The sequence below is a fragment of the Muscardinus avellanarius genome (assembly GCF_963383645.1).
Source record: "Muscardinus avellanarius genome assembly, chromosome: 12".
Taxonomy (NCBI): Eukaryota; Metazoa; Chordata; class Mammalia; order Rodentia; family Gliridae; genus Muscardinus; species Muscardinus avellanarius.
The window spans coordinates 15,793,452-15,810,517 of NC_137798.1; the positions used below are offsets into that span (position 1 = coordinate 15,793,452).

General features: G+C 36.0%; 1 protein-coding gene across 1 annotated transcript in view; it reads right to left on the reverse strand.

Moving 5' to 3' along the window:
* Positions 1-17,066, reverse strand: part of UNC13C (unc-13 homolog C) — a gene marked incomplete at both ends in the record, with an annotated part of 469,864 nt that overhangs the window by 281,737 nt on the left and 171,061 nt on the right. The window contains 4 exons of the mRNA XM_080707444.1: positions 6,861-7,024; positions 8,607-8,722; positions 11,654-11,823; positions 16,290-16,431. Coding sequence (XP_080563570.1) covers positions 6,861-7,024; positions 8,607-8,722; positions 11,654-11,823; positions 16,290-16,431 — 592 coding nt within the window. The remainder of the gene's footprint in view (positions 1-6,860; positions 7,025-8,606; positions 8,723-11,653; positions 11,824-16,289; positions 16,432-17,066) is intronic.

The window sequence follows — 17,066 nt, forward strand, 5'->3', positions numbered from 1 at the left end:
GGATATTATGAAGTTACCTGGGGATATGAGTAGGATATTGAGTCTTTAAGTACCCAAAGAGAATGCACTTTAAGCTCTGTTTTTGTTCAAATGGTGTATCTAGAAAAATTCACAAAAACTGAAACATTTTGTCCTTTCCCAAACTTGTAAGCAATTTTACTAACCAGATAGAGTATCTTTTCTTCCTTGAAGCAGAGTTCCCCAATTCTGTGCTTTTAAAAATTAAGAGGAGGTGATTATAAGATTAAAATGAAAGACTTAGTTATATAATTTTGTTGGTAATTGTTGTGGTTGGTTGGTTGATTTTATAATTTTTGTTTTTTGTTTTTGCTTCCTTAAAGTAAGTTTTCAAAATAGAAAAGAAACTATTGATTTCTTAGTCAGCAAGTTTAAAATCAAAGACAAGTTTATTCATGAATTTACCTTTTCTGGTTGAGTTATCAGACAACAATAGGTTAGCAATCAAGTTATAATTTAATTGCAGAAATATTATTTTGTAAGTATGACCAAAACAATGCCTAAAAGGTATATTTCAACCTTTAATTAATACAGCCTAGTATTAGAAATATTTTCAAGTTACTAGAAATGATCTATTTACTATATGTTAAAACACTTAAATACAACATTAATTGTGAAATAGATACCTATACCATCTTAGTATTTTTTCATAGGCTAAAGGAGAAAGGGTGAAAAAAAAATTCCATGCAAATGGAGACCAAAAGTAAACAGAGTAGCAACTCTCATAATAGCCAAAACAGACCTTAAGCTAAATTTACCAGAAGAAATAAAGTAGGACATTCCTTACTGGCTGAAAACATAATCCAACAAGAAGATAAAATGATAGCAAACATTTATTCCCCAAATACAGCAATGACCACTTGTATAACATAAAATCTTTGAGACGTAAGATTCAGACCCCAAAGCAACAATATTAGGATACTTCATCATATTTCTCACATAACTAGATCAATCTTCCAGAAAAAAATCAGTAGACCCTACTGGCCTAAAGAATACTATAAACCAAATGGCTACTAGGCCATTACAGACTATATACAGACTATTCCATCCAACAACAACTGAATACACATTCTTCTGAGCTGCTGATGGAAGCCTTCTGCTTCCTGTTTCCATGGTGCGAGGAGAGTCCTGCTCTATTCTCTCTCCTTCCTGATGCTGTGCTCTGAGTTCCAGATCCTGGCCTCGTATGTATTGAACCCAGAACCTCCAAAAATCTGTGAGCACATAAATTTTTTTTTCTCTAAGTTGTGTGGTCAGTCATTCTGAGATTATAGCAGAGGAAATGTTGACTGAGACAATACCTAAGAATAAATATAAACAAGGAGGTAAAAGGCCTCTACAATGAAAATTATAATACACTAAAGGAAAAATTGAAGATCTTGGAATAGGGAAAGATCATCCATGTTTTTGGATAGACAGAATAAATATAAAAATAATCATTCTGCAAAAGTAATCTACAGATACAAAGTAGTCCCTATTAAAGTACAAATGTCATTCTTCACTGAGCTAGAAAAATCAGTCTGAAAATTTATATGAAAAAATGGCCAGAATTATATTGGTTCCAGAACAATTCTCAGTGATAAGAATAATGAAGAAGGCATCACGTTCCTAACTTTAAGTTATACTACAGCACTCTAGTAATAAAAACAGTATTAGCATGCACATGCATGTGCACACACTCACATACACACACAAACACACACCAATAGCACAGAATATATGAAACAGAAACAAGCCCACACACTTATACTGGTTTAATTTTTGAAAAAAATGCCAAAAACATATGCTGGAGAAAAAGCAGCCTTTTCAAAAACTAGTGTTAGGAAAGCTGCTTATCCATTTGTAGAAAAATGCAATTAAAACCCAAATCTTGCTTTACACAAGTGTCAACTCAAAATGGATCAAAGACCTGAAAATTAGACCAGAGATCTTGAAATTACTAGAGGAGCGCATAGGACCAACAGTTCAACATATAGTCACTGGTACAGACTTTCTCAATTACACTTCAGAAGCTCAACAAATTAAAATAAGAATGAATAAATCAAATGGCATTAAATCAAAAAGGTTATTTTCATCAAAGGAAACCATCAAGAGTCTAAGAGATCCTATGGATTGGGAGAAGATCATTGCTAGCAACTCTGTTGGTAGAGGATTAATATCCAGAATATATAAAGAACTTAAAAGACAGCACTAAAAAAACCTAATAATCCAATTAAAAAATAGGCAATTGGCCTAAATGGACACTTTTCAAAAGAAGAAATACAAAAGGCAAGTACATGTATAAAAATAATGTTCAACATTACTAGCAATCAGAGAGATGCAAATCAAAACTACACTGAGATTCTGTCTAACCCCAACTAGAATTGCAATCATAAGAAAGTGAAAAACAATACAAGTTGGCGAGAATGTGGGGAAATAGAAACTCTTCCACACTGGATTACAAATGAGTGCAGCCACTATGGAGATCAGTATTGGATTTTCCTCAAACAGCTGGGAATGGACCTACCATATGATCTAGTTATATTACTCCTGGGTATTTTTCCACATGCACATCCATGTTTATAGCAGCACAATTCACAGTGAGAAAATCATAGAACCAACCTAGGTGTCTATCAATAGATGAATGGACTACAAAATGGATAGAGACACAATGTAATTCTACTCAGCAATAAAGAAAAACAAAATTATTTCATTTGCAGAAAAATGGACATTCCTGGAGAACATTACATGAAGTGAAATTGGCCAATCACTGAAGGGTCATATGCTTTTTCTCATATGTGGAAGCTAGGCAGTAATCAAGACACAAGAGAGACTTGTAGATCATGGAAGAGAAACTCCAGTGGAGTGATGATGGGGAAGATCGACAAAACGAAAATCTAGGGGATGGAGAATCAGCGAAGGAAACACTTCCACTGAAGTTATGTACATACATGGAATCATCAATGCCATTCTCAATACCATGGATACAGAAGAGAGAAACTTGGAGGGAGTGAGGTTGAAATGAAGCTCACCAAGGGCAATGTAAATATATGTCCTTAGCACTCTGAACTATATTATGATGTGAGACTGCAATGTACCCATAAAGGTCTATTTTTTTTTTTAAATTATCATATTGTCAAGCAAAAGAAATTTTTTCCTTCTGATAAGAAAATGGCAAATTTTATATATTTTAAACAAAACTTAAACCAGAGGAAGTAGTTATAAAAATTTTAAAGACCATTGCAATAGGTAATTTCTTTTTTTGACAAGTGTACATCTCATAGCTGGCTGTGGTGGTGCATGCTTGTAATCCCAGTACTTGGGAGGCTGTGACAGGAAAATCACAGGTTCTAGGCCAGCCTCTGCTACTTAGTGAGACCTCTGCCACTTAGTAAGACCCTTTTTCAAAATAAAAAATAAAAAATAGGGCCGGGGATGTAGCTTAGAGGTAGAATTCCACTGGGTTTCATCTCTGATACTGCAAAAAAAAAGTATCTCAAGGAGTTAGAGAATGCATTTTTAAGCACAAGTTTTCTAAAATAAATGCTCAAATAAAAGGAGGTCCGGGCCAACTAGAATCTGCAAGAGCTGGCCCAAAGACATAAGCCTGTCCAAAGTTTTGCAAAGATGAGGGAATATTATACCTTTCTTGATCAGTACTCAATGCTAAAATGCATAATAAAGAAAATGTCAGTTACAAATCAAATGTAAAACCATAAGCAGATATAATCTACCACATTAGGTTATCACTGAACTATATACATGAAATTATCACAAAAATAAGAAAATTCACAGAGCCCTTTGTTCTTACCTCTATCTACCTTGCTTTCAACTCCTTAGACAATTTTTTAAACTCTCTATGGCCCTAAATACAAATCTTGACCACAGTTTTTGTTCATTAAAAGAAAGTTTTAAGAAAGGAAACCAAACTACCAAACAAATGGATGCATATTTATGTTCATAGCTGCACAATTCAACATTGCCAAAATATGGAACCAGCCAAGATGTCCATCAACAGATGAATGGACTACAGAACTGTGGGATATGTACACAATGGAATTTTACTCAGCCATAAAGAAGAACAAAATTACATCATTTATAGAAAAATGGATATAACTGGAGGACATTATGCTAAGTGAGATTAGTTAGTCACAAAAAAGAAGAAATTGGATTCTTTCTTTAATAGGCAAAAGTTAGGGAGAAAAGGGTAACAGGAGGAACTCTAGATGAAGAAGGAGACCCTACAGAGGAGCAAATAAGGCACCTTACTGAGGGGATGGGAGGGGGAAGAGGGAAACTCTCTAAAGTACATGATGTACTTAAACAAACATATCAAGGTCAATCACTAAGCCAAGCATGGGAAGGAGGGCTGGGGAGGAATGCGGTGGGGACTGGGTAAGGGCTAATTGGGTGATGTGTGGGTGGATATCTCCACCATCTTTTATTCCATTAAGATATATGACTACAATGCACCAATAAAAATTTTAAAAAAGAAAGTTTTATTAGACACGGACTTGCCTATTTGTTTAATTATGTATATGATTGTTCTCAATCAGGACTTGCAAAGTTGAACAATTGTGACAGAGACAATAGAGTCCACAAAGTATTCAATTTTTGTGTTTTTATTGGTGCATTATAGTCCCACGTCATAATGTAAATCATGTTGACCATGATATAGATGCACACGTTCTTGGTACCCCCTCCCCATTTCCCTCCCTCCCTCCCAATATGGAGTACCCAGATTGATGCTGGCATATATTCACATGAATACACATAGTTGATAGTAGTTTTCCTATTAATGAACCTAAGTCTTCCTTTACCCCTACCCTATATCTCCTCCCTTGCTCCCCGAGGTTTCTCCTCATCATCTGGAGTCTCTCTTGTATCCCAATTACTCCCTATCCTGCACATATTAAAGAAAATATGTGACCCTTCACTCTCTGTGACTGGCTAATCTCACCTAACACAATGTTCTCCAGGTCTTTCCATTTTATTGCAAAATTATCGGAAATTCACACAGTGGAATCCTACTCAGCAATAAAGAAAAATAGAATTATATCATTTGCAAGAAAATGGAAGAACCACAAATATTTCTATCTGGTACTTACAGAACTTTTTTTCCAACTTATCTTAGAATATTATTTAGTCTTATCAGGGGATTTGTCAAGCCTGAACTTTGTACATACAATAAGACCTAATTTTCTTGCCAGCTACTTACTATAACACAATTCTTATTAGATGATAGAAAAAATAAAGGAATCAGACATTAGCGCACATAGTTGGGATAAATTCAGCTTGACCTTTCTTTTACTGAGACTCTTTCCAGATGCAGGTTGTTTTAATTTTTTAAACCCAAGTCTCCTTGGACAGAACATTGAATTTAGTTTATACTTTTAACCGTAGTTGCTTTTTAACTTTGCTTGAATTTTGAGCTAGGTGTTCTGCTGAGTTATAGCTTTTGGATGAGACGAAACAGATGGGATAATCACAGCCTCCCTTACATGTCAGCTTTACAAGGCAGGTGACTTGGAAAGTGAACGTCTGTGACTTGATTCCAGCAAACATACGGATGATGCCCACAGTCCAGGATCCAATAACAGGGCTTTCGGGCTTAGAAGAGAGACCCGCACGGGACCTGTAAGGGCTCTTTGATGTCAGAAAATCTGGATAACTTTAGCATATGGGCATTTTATATGCTGAAAAAACACAATTTCTCTATTTTTAACTAATTTTAAAACTAATTTTCAAGTCATTGTTCTTCTGGAATTAAAACTAGTGATTAACTTTGAAGAAGAACCCTGATTTTGATCTAATTCACATCCATCATTAAGATGGGCTATATTGATCATCTGGGCCCAGTATGTCCCTACTATTAATACCAAAGAAAACAATCTAATATACTCCATAAGTAAATTACATATTATGCATTGTATATATGTGATCAAATGCACTTACAAACTTACACCAAGTCTCAAAATGTAAGGAATGGTCAAGTAATCACCTACTTCTAAGTCCTGACTGAACCCCTTAGTGAAGTTTAGTTACCTGTATAAATCAATTCTGCATTACCTCATTTACTGCAGGGTTTGGGTTCTATACGTACTCAATAAATCTTTATTTTACTGAAATAACAGCACTGACATAAATATTGAATGGTATATATATATAGTGTCATACTGGAAATAAGACACTAAATGGTTCTGGGTATACTTCTGACACCAATCAGCTGGGTAACCCTGGATAAAGGGCTTTAGTTTCTTCTGCTATCAAACAGGGTGTTAATCCCAAAACTTTAGAGTATATGAGAATCACCTGAAAAGGTAGTTAACCAGATTGCTAATTTGATAAGTCTTGGGTGGGTGGAGAATTTGAATTTCTTTCTTTCTTTCTTTCTTTCTTTCTTTCTTTCTTTCTTTCTTTCTTTCTTTCTTTCTTTCTTTCTTTCTTTTTTGGTTTGTGTGTGGTACCAGGTATTGAACCCAGGGGCATTCTACTTCTGAGCTACATCCGCAGCCCTATTTTATTTTTATTCTTTATTTTGAAGCAGGGTCTAAGTTTTGAGGTCCTCACTAAGTGGCTGAGGCTGTCCTCGAACCTGTGATCCTACTGTCTCAGCCTCTCAAATGCTGGAATTACAAGCATATACCACCACTATGTCTGACTGGAGAATTTGCATTTCTAAGTTTTCAAGTGCTGCTAATTCTTTGAAAACAGAACCCTTAACCATCAGTATCAAATATGCACAATAAAATGTAATTATTTTTTAGTCATAGTTTCATTTGAATTAGAAGTGAGATTAATGCTCTTTTTTTTTTTTCTTTAGATTACAAGAGATTTTTGACTAAGTGTTCCATAGTACTTACGTCATGGCTTGATAAATGGATTCAATCCCATAACGTATGGCGAATTCATCCACTATTTCTTGTGGTGCGTCATCAAAGAAAACCTTCCAGGCTTCATCCCCTTTGACCTCTGGAATTTTCACTCCACCATTAGATTTCACTTCAGTTAAGTAATGAAACAGATTCTAAAAGCAAATGGTTTTCATTTGTTCAGTGATTTCTCAAAATAGGCTAGAAATACATAACTATAACTTTCAGTAAAATATAATTTTCTTTCATAACTTTTAATGTTTCATCAGCAACTAAAAGCAAGAAGAATATCTTTGTTTTTTAATTGTAACTCACTTCATTTGTTATGTATAATCTGACTTTACTTCTGTTTATAGCTATTCAGAAGCAATCACTCAAATGTTTTGCACACACCGGGCTATTTCAGATAGAAGTAAAAGTTTTTGCATGTAAACATTTCTTTAAGATAAAATGTAGTTTGCATTCATGGACCATGAATCAATTATAGTGCCCTAGGTGATTTTGTCTACATTAATACACAATTTAGTTACGTAAATGATACCAACAGAATTTAGCTATAAATGGTAGAGTCAGGGCAAAATGAAATCAGGTTTAAAATGAATGTCTGAGAATTTTATAAAGACAAATATCACTACCTCACTTCTATTTGCTTCTAACAAGCTTGGGAGCTGCCGTATGGGAGCATCCTGGATCCGCTGAAGAAACTTTTCACTAATTTCATGTCTTTCTGGCTCTTGAATGTATAGAAAACTTTGGTAAATAAAGCATCATGCTGTTCCTCCGATCCCAAAGCTTCTCTCCCTGTACCTTAAGGCCAGAAGGCCCTATAATACCAGTTAAAAGGACTTATTTTATTGATCTGAAAACTGAACCATATCTTTCTTTCCCTCTCTCCTCCCTTCCTCACTTTCTTCCTTCTTTTCCTTCTTTCCTCCTTCCTTCCTGGGGCATTCTATCTCTGAGATACACCACTAGGCCTGTTTTAAAATTTTAAAACAAGTTGCTGAGTATTTGAATAAATTGCTGAGGCTGGCCTCAAACTTGTGATCCTCCTGTCTTAGCTTCCCAGTTACTGGGATTATAGGTGTGTGAGGAAGATCCCAGTTTTGAACCACCTTTCTTGAAGATATGATATCACTGACAATTGTAGTAAAAAAAATTAAGCTTATGTCCTATGGATAATTACTATATACTATGTAAATGACATAAAGGCTATTTCTCATTTTTTCTTTAGAAAAATGGGCTGCAAATATGTTTTATTTGTATCATATTTGTAGGTGTGCATTTTTATCATTGCATTTAGAAGAAGTAACATATAGCAAAGCAAAGCTGCTTTCCCAATGTCTTTTTCTCTCTTAGTAATCCCCCTTTATCTCTTTGAATGTGGGAAATAGAGCATACCTTAGTGTCACCTCATTTGTTTTGATATATGAGACAAATATCATTTGCATCAAAGAAAGCCTTCAAATGACACCATGAGCATCCAAGAAGCCCGAGATGACTGATCTGGGCATCTCTCCTAAGGCATACAGGAACGATTCAGTGTGTCCTTTAACGCCGGCCTCAGGGCTTTCTCTGACCTTAGAGCAAAGAACTCTTCAGACTGAGCGCATGAGGCCTGTCACCATCTACAGTACAGAGTCAGGGCTCCAGAAACAACTCCACAAACCCAGCTCATCCCCAATGAAAACCGTGTTCTTTTCTAGGTTCCGTCTTAATAAAATGCAGTTGGCTCACCTCATGCAGACACGTATACTGTATGTGATATGGAGCCACCTTTTCTTCTCCTTTAATTTCTACATTGATCTTCAGTCTAATAGCCCCGGATACCGCTGACTTATCTGTCCGTTTCTCTGATAATGCATAAAAAAAAAAAACACGCAACTTGTCAATCTTTCAACAACACCATGCTTCTCACTTAAGTTCTCAAAAGCTTGCCCAGAAGAGGCTTATGTGGCTAAAACCTACTTTTCTAGGTTGGGTTTGGTTAAATAGCCATAATTCTCTTAAATATAACTTAAAATATTTGCCTGCGGCATCACTGCAATAGCTAAACCGATGTATAGATATTTCAGACAGACAAAGTTGATCGGCAGATACTGCTATTCCGTATAAATCTGTGTACTTGATCATTTTATACAATGTAATTATTTGGCAATTAAAAGCAAGGTAACTGAATTATAAAATTAACCAGGAAATTATTTTATTTAAAAGTTATTACTGCTCAGTTTCTTCTCTTTTTTTCTGTATTTAAAACAATTTCCATAACTCTGGTTAACAGCAACAAAAAATAAGTTAACAGTTTTCACTGCTAGGGATTCATAAGACCTCAAGTCTGCTTATAACCTGTGTTTATTTATAACTGTTGGGTTAATTGCTTATTAGAATGGAATAATATATAATCAATTCAGCCAAAATAATGTATGTGTTTTTGTCCAATCTGACTGATTAGTAGATTTGAGAAAAATAAAAGCAGTTACAAAATTCCGAGGGTGTGACTGTAGGTGGGGCACCTAAGTTTGACACCCTTTTCACAGATGAATTATGCAGAGGCATGCTGACCCATTTCACAATAAAAGATAGGATTTAAGTATAAAGTGATACAGAAATGAAGTCTCCTTTAATTGGCCCTCTTTCTAAACACATCTACATTTTTAAACCATGTTATAAAAACAGTTAAATCATGAAGGCAACTTCCTGTTGTCCAATGCCTGCTGACATCCTCACTGCTAGTTCTTCGGTTGTGAAGATTATTTTCCTAGTAGTGCCAGGATCATGAGACTTTTCCCTACAGGGTGAGAAATGGTTGATTTTCAACAAATATTAAAGTTCTTTGTTGGGCTAAGAGGAATACAAATCCCAGACCTTTATTCTACCTACTTCTTTCAGGATCTCCAGGGAAGCTTTACTGATTTTTTTGTTTTTATTTGTAACTATCATTAACCCAGCATATCCATGGAAAAGCAGCCTCCACGTGAGCAAGCACGGCTTTGGGCCAATTCTTACTTTGTTCGGTGGGATGAGTTCTAAGTGATGCGGAAGGAGAAAAACTGTGCAGAGTGAAAATGTGGTCTTTCAGAGGACTTGTCATTCAGAGATATTTTACATGAAACCTGTCCCTTCTTTCTCTTTTTCTCTCCCTCTTTCACTCTTTTTCGTTCCTTCTTCCCCTTCCTCCTGGAGGTTGGACACCAGCAGTTGAGCACAAGGAGCGAATGAGGGAGACCCGGCAAAGAATTACAGACGGTGAAGTGTTGTGTTTTCCTCTCACAGGCTGAAGGGCGGCTTCATCATGGATTCTGCAGGGCTGATTTTGCTAACGGCACATTCATCCAAAGAACAACTTTGAGAAACTTCTATTCTGACACAATTTCACTGCCTAAACTCAAGGTCATGCTAGCTATTCCCCAAAAAACGTGCATACACAGGTAAACCTCTTTCATTAAAATATAACGTGTGAGTATTGTACAAAGTTAATGGTCTCAAGTTTACCATCACCTAATAATCTGATTTCATAGATAGAATTATTTAAAAAATTTACACAAGATCTAGGCAGCGCTCATTATAACTTGGATTTAAAATTCTACTCTACACAGCAATAACAAAGTATCAATTTTTGAAGAATATTTCCTTATAATGTTTTTGGTAATGAGTTCCGGGTATAGATTAAATAATTTGTAATCAGACAAGTTAAATCTTTCTCTTTGAATCACATGGTTTAGAGTTTTGTTAATTTTATGGGGCCTTCTTCCTTGACTTGGTCAACTATTATACTACTTGAAAGGTGTTGGTTTTAAAAAGCAGCAGTTCTTTGTAACCCTGGGACTGTGACAACTCCTATTTGACTCATCACCAGTCGGCTCTCAAAATTTTAATTAGGACGTTTCGGAGGATATGATTAAGAATCTTTGTATCACATTTTTTATAAAACTGAGGTCACCATACACACACACACACACACACACACACACACACACACACACACACATTTTTTTTGGTGGTACTGGGGATGGAACTCTTCTACCTCTGGGCTACACTCCCAGACCTATTTTATATTATTATTTGGAAACAGGGTCTCTTAAGCCAGCAAGGCTGGTTTCGAACCTGCGCGATCCTCCTGTCTCTGCCTCCCAAGCGCGGGGATTACAAGCATGCGCCACCACGCCTGGCAGTCACCATATATTTTTACTGTTATTAAATTGCCATTGAAGATTATAAATGATTATCCAATTCAGGTAAAAGTCAAATTAAAACTTGTCTTGACTTAGTGCTTGTTTCCATGATAAAATTTCACTTTGAACATCTTGCCAATTGAACATATTCTCAAACTCTGCTTCTCAGAGTCTTCCAGTGCTCTGCATGCGTGCTCACCTTCACTAGTTAGAGCCTACAGTTATATCAGCATTTGAAAAAATGTATTTTATTGCCAAAATTCCACAAAGAAAAAAGCCAAACAGCGCCAACTCATAGGTTGATTCTTTCCCCCCAAAACATGGAGCAAATGTTCTTGAAGCTATAAGTTACGAATTAAAAATTGAAAGTGGTATAATACTTTCCTCTGAAAAGACATACAATTTACTGAGTTTTCTCCTTTCGCCTGAAATTTACATCTATCTTTCAGTAACACTAACATTGAATAAATATCACCTTTAGTCGCCAATGGCACTGACCTATTTAAAAATCCAACAGACTGAGCTAGAAAAATACTGGTTATTTTTACCTATAGGAAATCTCATACTATTCTGGAATTTGACTTAACATATTTTATATATAAAGATAATCACCTAAGTTGTACCAGACGTCCATTTCTCCACTCAGGGTCCTGACTTCTACAATTGTTTGTCCCAGAAAGTCATCTGACTCCTTTTTGAAGTGCTGTTTGACTCTGGACTTAATGTCGTCATCTTCGTCCCACACCCTGACCTTGATCCGATCCGTGGAGTTATGGCACTCACTGGAAATAAATGCAAACACGGTTAGCGGCCGCTAGAAACTGCTCTGAACAGCCTCTGACTTCAGCAACGCAGCGTAAATCTAATCAAAAAACGCACAGAATATGGCTTTATAAATGAGGTCTCCCACTGACACACTGCATCAATGGACTGTTGTAGGGATTCAATGCAAGTATGGTAAAGAAGAGTTTGAGTAGCTAAATAAATGTTAATAAGAGAAAATTCTGTGCAGTGCTGCCCTTTATGCTAGAGTGGGCCAGAAGTCTTTGCCTGCTGTATTTTTACTTAGGTCATGTAATCTACTTGCAACAGTTATCTTGGACAATATATCCATGTTCATAAAATTCTTTATCAGAAAACATATGACATATATAAATGTATAAATGCATGTTTATTATATATAACTAACATATAACTACATAATACATACACATGTATATGAGAATTTTATTTCAATTAGCATTGAGAAAATGGACTCCACAGAATATAAAATGATAACATAGTTATGTGCAAGTGTTTGGTACAGTAAAAATGCCATTATATGCCAGGCGTGGTGGCGCACGCTTGTAATCCCAGCATTTGGGAGGCTGATACAGGAGGATCGGGTTCGCAAACAGCCTCAGCTACTTAGTGAGGCCCTTAGCAACTCGGTGAGACCCTGTTTCAAAAAAAGAAAGACTACAAAATAGCGCTGGGGATGTATTTCCAGAGGTACAATGCCCCTGGGTTACATCCCCAGTACTGAAAAAAAAAATGCCAGCATACCCAGGAACCCAGGAATTGGAATATACATTGATGGATAAATGAATTATCATACTATTTCAAAATGCCTCTATCTGGAATTCTTATTGAATAAAATAAGTAAAATCTCTCTCTCTCTCTCTCTCTCTGTCTCTCTCTCTCTCTCTCTCTCTCTCATCTCTCATCTTTTGGATTAAGCCACAATTGTAATTTAATGTTAACAGGAATGCAATGATAAATGAATCAAGTAAAAAAAAAACCTATAAAAACCCAATAAGTTAATTTTGTTTAATAATACCTGAAATAATTTAATTTATGAACTGTTATTATTTCTTACACTTTATATTATCAGTAGAGGTCCTTAACTATTTAAAGTATGTCTTACATAGCTGCATGGAGCAGTGCATACCAGTAATCCCAGTACTTGAGAAGCCGAGACAGAAAGATAACGGGTTCAAAACCAGCCTCAGTAATTTAGCAAGGTCCTCACTAACTTAGGGAGACCCTGCTTCAAAATAAAAATGAAAATGGCTGGGTATATAGTTCATATGTTTAATCTCTGGTACCACAAACAAACAAAACTGTTTCAAAAACCTTGTCTTTTATAAAATATGAATGCTTGCATTGTAGGGATTTAAAGCTGTTGCAGCAAATAATTTGAAAGTAAGATACGTTTCTTTACATGCAAGAGGAAATAATCTATGGAGAAAATAATCTGTCAGGTATACTAGAAAGAGAAAGCAGTCTCAGTAACTATTACTCTATTAGACCATTTGCATCTGATTAGTCAGCTAGCTAAATGTCTGGTTTAATTTATCAGTTTGTGTAATTAACTTTTGTTCAGCAAAAAAATAGAATATTTTATGGCACAAACTATTGATTAAAAAATAAGTACTTCTAAGGCTAAGAGATTTGCTTTGTAGTTTTCCTTTAATTAAAAATAATTCCCTTCTTAAAGAGTGATTCAAACTTCTAATTATATATGTTTTCATTGTGAGAGGTCTAGTGTTAAGTATGTATTGAGTATGATATTTTATTTCTTCCAAAATTAAAAGAATACATTTTCCTTTTCTGAACTTGAACTTAGCGCACGTGTGTGTGTGTGTGTGTGTGTGTGTGTGTGTGTGTGTATTTTGGTTTTTAATTCACAAGTGCCATATCTTTTTATAAATAAAAACAGGTTTATTTTGAAAAATAGAAGATACATGTGCATGGAAGAATGCAGGCCATCTTGAAAGGGAGAGAATGCTTTATGTCCCACAGTTTTGCTTTTATAGGAGACCCTGTGAGGGATGGGTAGGGGCACACAGCTGGGGTGGTCTGGACTTCCTCAGGACCTAAGTGGCCATGGTGGTGCCTGACTTGACCAAGTGCCAGACCTTCCTTATGGGTCCTTTGTTTACCAAGCATCTCGGGACTCTCGGGTGGGGAAAGGTGCCATTATAATAAAAAGTGCTGAGGATTTTTGCCTAAGAAAACACAGGCTTTGTAAGTTGAAGGTAAGAATGTAAAACTATAGCTTCTCCTCCCTTTCCAATTTGTCTCCTTCTATCTACTATTTTTATTTTTCCTTTACTACTCATTGCCCCCACCTCACATACTTGGGTTCCTTAATCTTGAGAGCTGATGGAGGGAGAAAGTCTGTCCTCTACAAATTCTTCAATGCTGACAATGGACAAAGGCGCTGCTCAGACAAGAATCAGAAGTATCATCCTAACTCACTTGAAGGATATAGAGAGAAACGGGTCTCAGTTATTGAGTTGGGTTCTTTATAGTCTGATCAGAAGCTAATATCACAGCCCTCAAAACATAAATATTGCTTATTGGCCAATTTTCTTTAGGCAACCATCTCTTCTTTCTTTTATAGTTGTTTTATCCACTGTGGCAAGAGTCAATGCAAATATTTTTATATTTACTAAGTATTGTATTGTTCTAAGGCCACTGTGAATGGAACTGTTATTTAGATTTTGCTTTCAATGGGTTTTTGGTTAAATTTATTATAATGGACTTATCTGGGTATTGGCCTAGGCTGGTGGAGTGGAGCTGGAGAAGGTGGGTTCCTGGAGGGGCAGCCTTGGAGATTGTATGTGATTTCTCCTCCTCGTGTTCTCTGTTGCTCACCTACATGGTGTGAAAGCAAGGCCTTGTGCGCTCGCTCTCGCTCGCTCTCTCTCTCTCTCTCTCTCTCTCTCTCTCTCTCTTCTTTCCCTCTCCTCTCTCTCCCCCTCTACCACTCTTCTCCTCCTCCTCCTCTTCCCCCCTCCTCCTCCTTCTCCTCCTCCTCCTCCTCTTCTTCTTCTTCTTCTTCTTCTTCTTCTTCTTCTTCTTCTTCTCTCTTCTCCCTCCCTCCCTCCCTCCCTCTCTTCCCTCTCCCCTCTCCCCTCTCTCCTCCCCCCACCATCTTCCTTCCTTTAAGTGGTCAGATCTTGGGATTACAGCAATGAGGAGACAGGAAGTAAAACATTTGCTATAATAATTCATGGTTTCAAAAAGTGAATCAGAGATGCAAGATGAAAAGACCCAGGGGAACATAAGGAGTGTCTTGGAGGTGATAAATATGTCCATCACCTTTTCTATGGTGATGATTACATAGAGCTATGACTGCTCAAAACTTAATAAACTGTACACCCCTAATTAGATTTTATGTTATCTAAACCTCAAAATATTTTTTAAACTTTTAAATTTACAGCCTCCCTGGAGAAACTGGGAGTTCTGACTGTATTGCGCTTACATGATTCCTTGGCAATGCAAGATAACTCTTTTCTGAGTTATTTCTTCCCTTTTTTGGTACCGTTTCCATTTCTCTCTGTGTTTTCCTTACCCTGCCTCATTCATTTACTTGTCCCTGTAGGAATCTGAATCTGTGATTACAAATTTATTTCTCCTCCTCTGTTTAAAAACAAAAGAATATCAGAGCATTACTTACCATCCAAATTCTACAGTCTCACCTAATTTCCCAAGCCTATTTCTTCACAATTTCTTTCATGAGCCTATATACACAAGAAACTATACCCATTTCGCCTACATTCTTAAATAAGCCGTATTTACTTACATACACCGTTAATGAGATTCATGCTTAAACTATTTGTACAGAGAAGAGGAAAAATTATACTGCCTTTCAAAAAAGAGTTTTCTATATCTACCAAATGAAAATGAAAAAAAACAATTTGCTTCTCCAAATGCTAAGGATAAAACGAAAATTACCTCTGAGGGAAAAATGATTTCTTGCCATAAGGTGCAAGATAGAAGAAGTTTAAAAATAAATGTCCTCAGAAAACAAGAGGCCATAAAAATGATCACGAGTATGGGCTTGTGTAGATGTGTTTATGTCCTAAGAGATGGGCTAGGTGGTGCCCAGTCTTTCTGTAGTAATTGGCCATAAACCTTCATTTATCAAGAAACTGCTGAATCAAGCTTGAAAATTCCTAGTTATTTTGGGTCATCTCAAGTTATAAATCATGTTGTAAATCTCTCTTTTCATTCTCACAAAGTCACCCTAAGTATCCCATTTTCTTTTTGTCTGAAATATTGCTTCAGTCACGTGCTTTTGAAGACGAAGAGTAAATAAATATTATGACAAATTTAAATATGTTTATAACATTAATTTTACTCTCTAATTTCTGCATAGATTATCAAATATATCATTATTCATATTCTTTACATGCCTGTCTTAAATATTATTCTCAGATATTTTAATAATTATGACAGCTTCATATTATATACTCACAAATAAAACTTCTCATCCCATACTGGATTCAAGTTTCCAAATATGGTTTTAGTCCTTCTTTTGTTTTTTCCAACTTGCACTGTGACATACGGGTCACTAGATCCTGTTTTGTCTTTTGCTTGCAAGCCTTGGGCAGAAACCACTGAAATAAACCAGAATAAACATTTTAATATATTTCTATTTTCATAAACAAAAATTAATGAGATTATTTCTATCATTTTGTCACCTGGATTTAAAGATGCACCCTTATTTGCTTTCATTCTTATAACCGATAGGACTTTAAATAGGGTTGAATAAAAGGACAAACACACTGAATATGAAAATATTCCTTTTTTATGGCTTAATAGTGTTACAAGGTGTATATAAACACCACATTTTCTTTATTCATCCATCCACTAATAGACACTTAGTTTGATTTTGTATGTTAGCAATTGTGAATAGTGCTTCAATAAACATGGGAGTGGATGTATCGCTTCAACATATAAACTTCGTTTCAAGCCAGGTGTGGTGGCGCACGCTTGTCATCCCAGCATTCGGGAGGCTGAGACAGGAGGATCGCGGTTCAAGGACAGCCTCAGCTACTTAGTGAGGCCCTTTGCAACTCAGTGACACCCTGTTTCAAAATACAGACTAAAAATTAGGCTGGGGGTATAGCTCGGAGGTAGAATGCCCTTGGGTTTCATCCCCAATACTGCAAAATAAATAAATAAATAAATAAACAAATAAATAAATAAATAAATAAATAAATAAATAAATAAAACAAACTTTGTTTCCTTT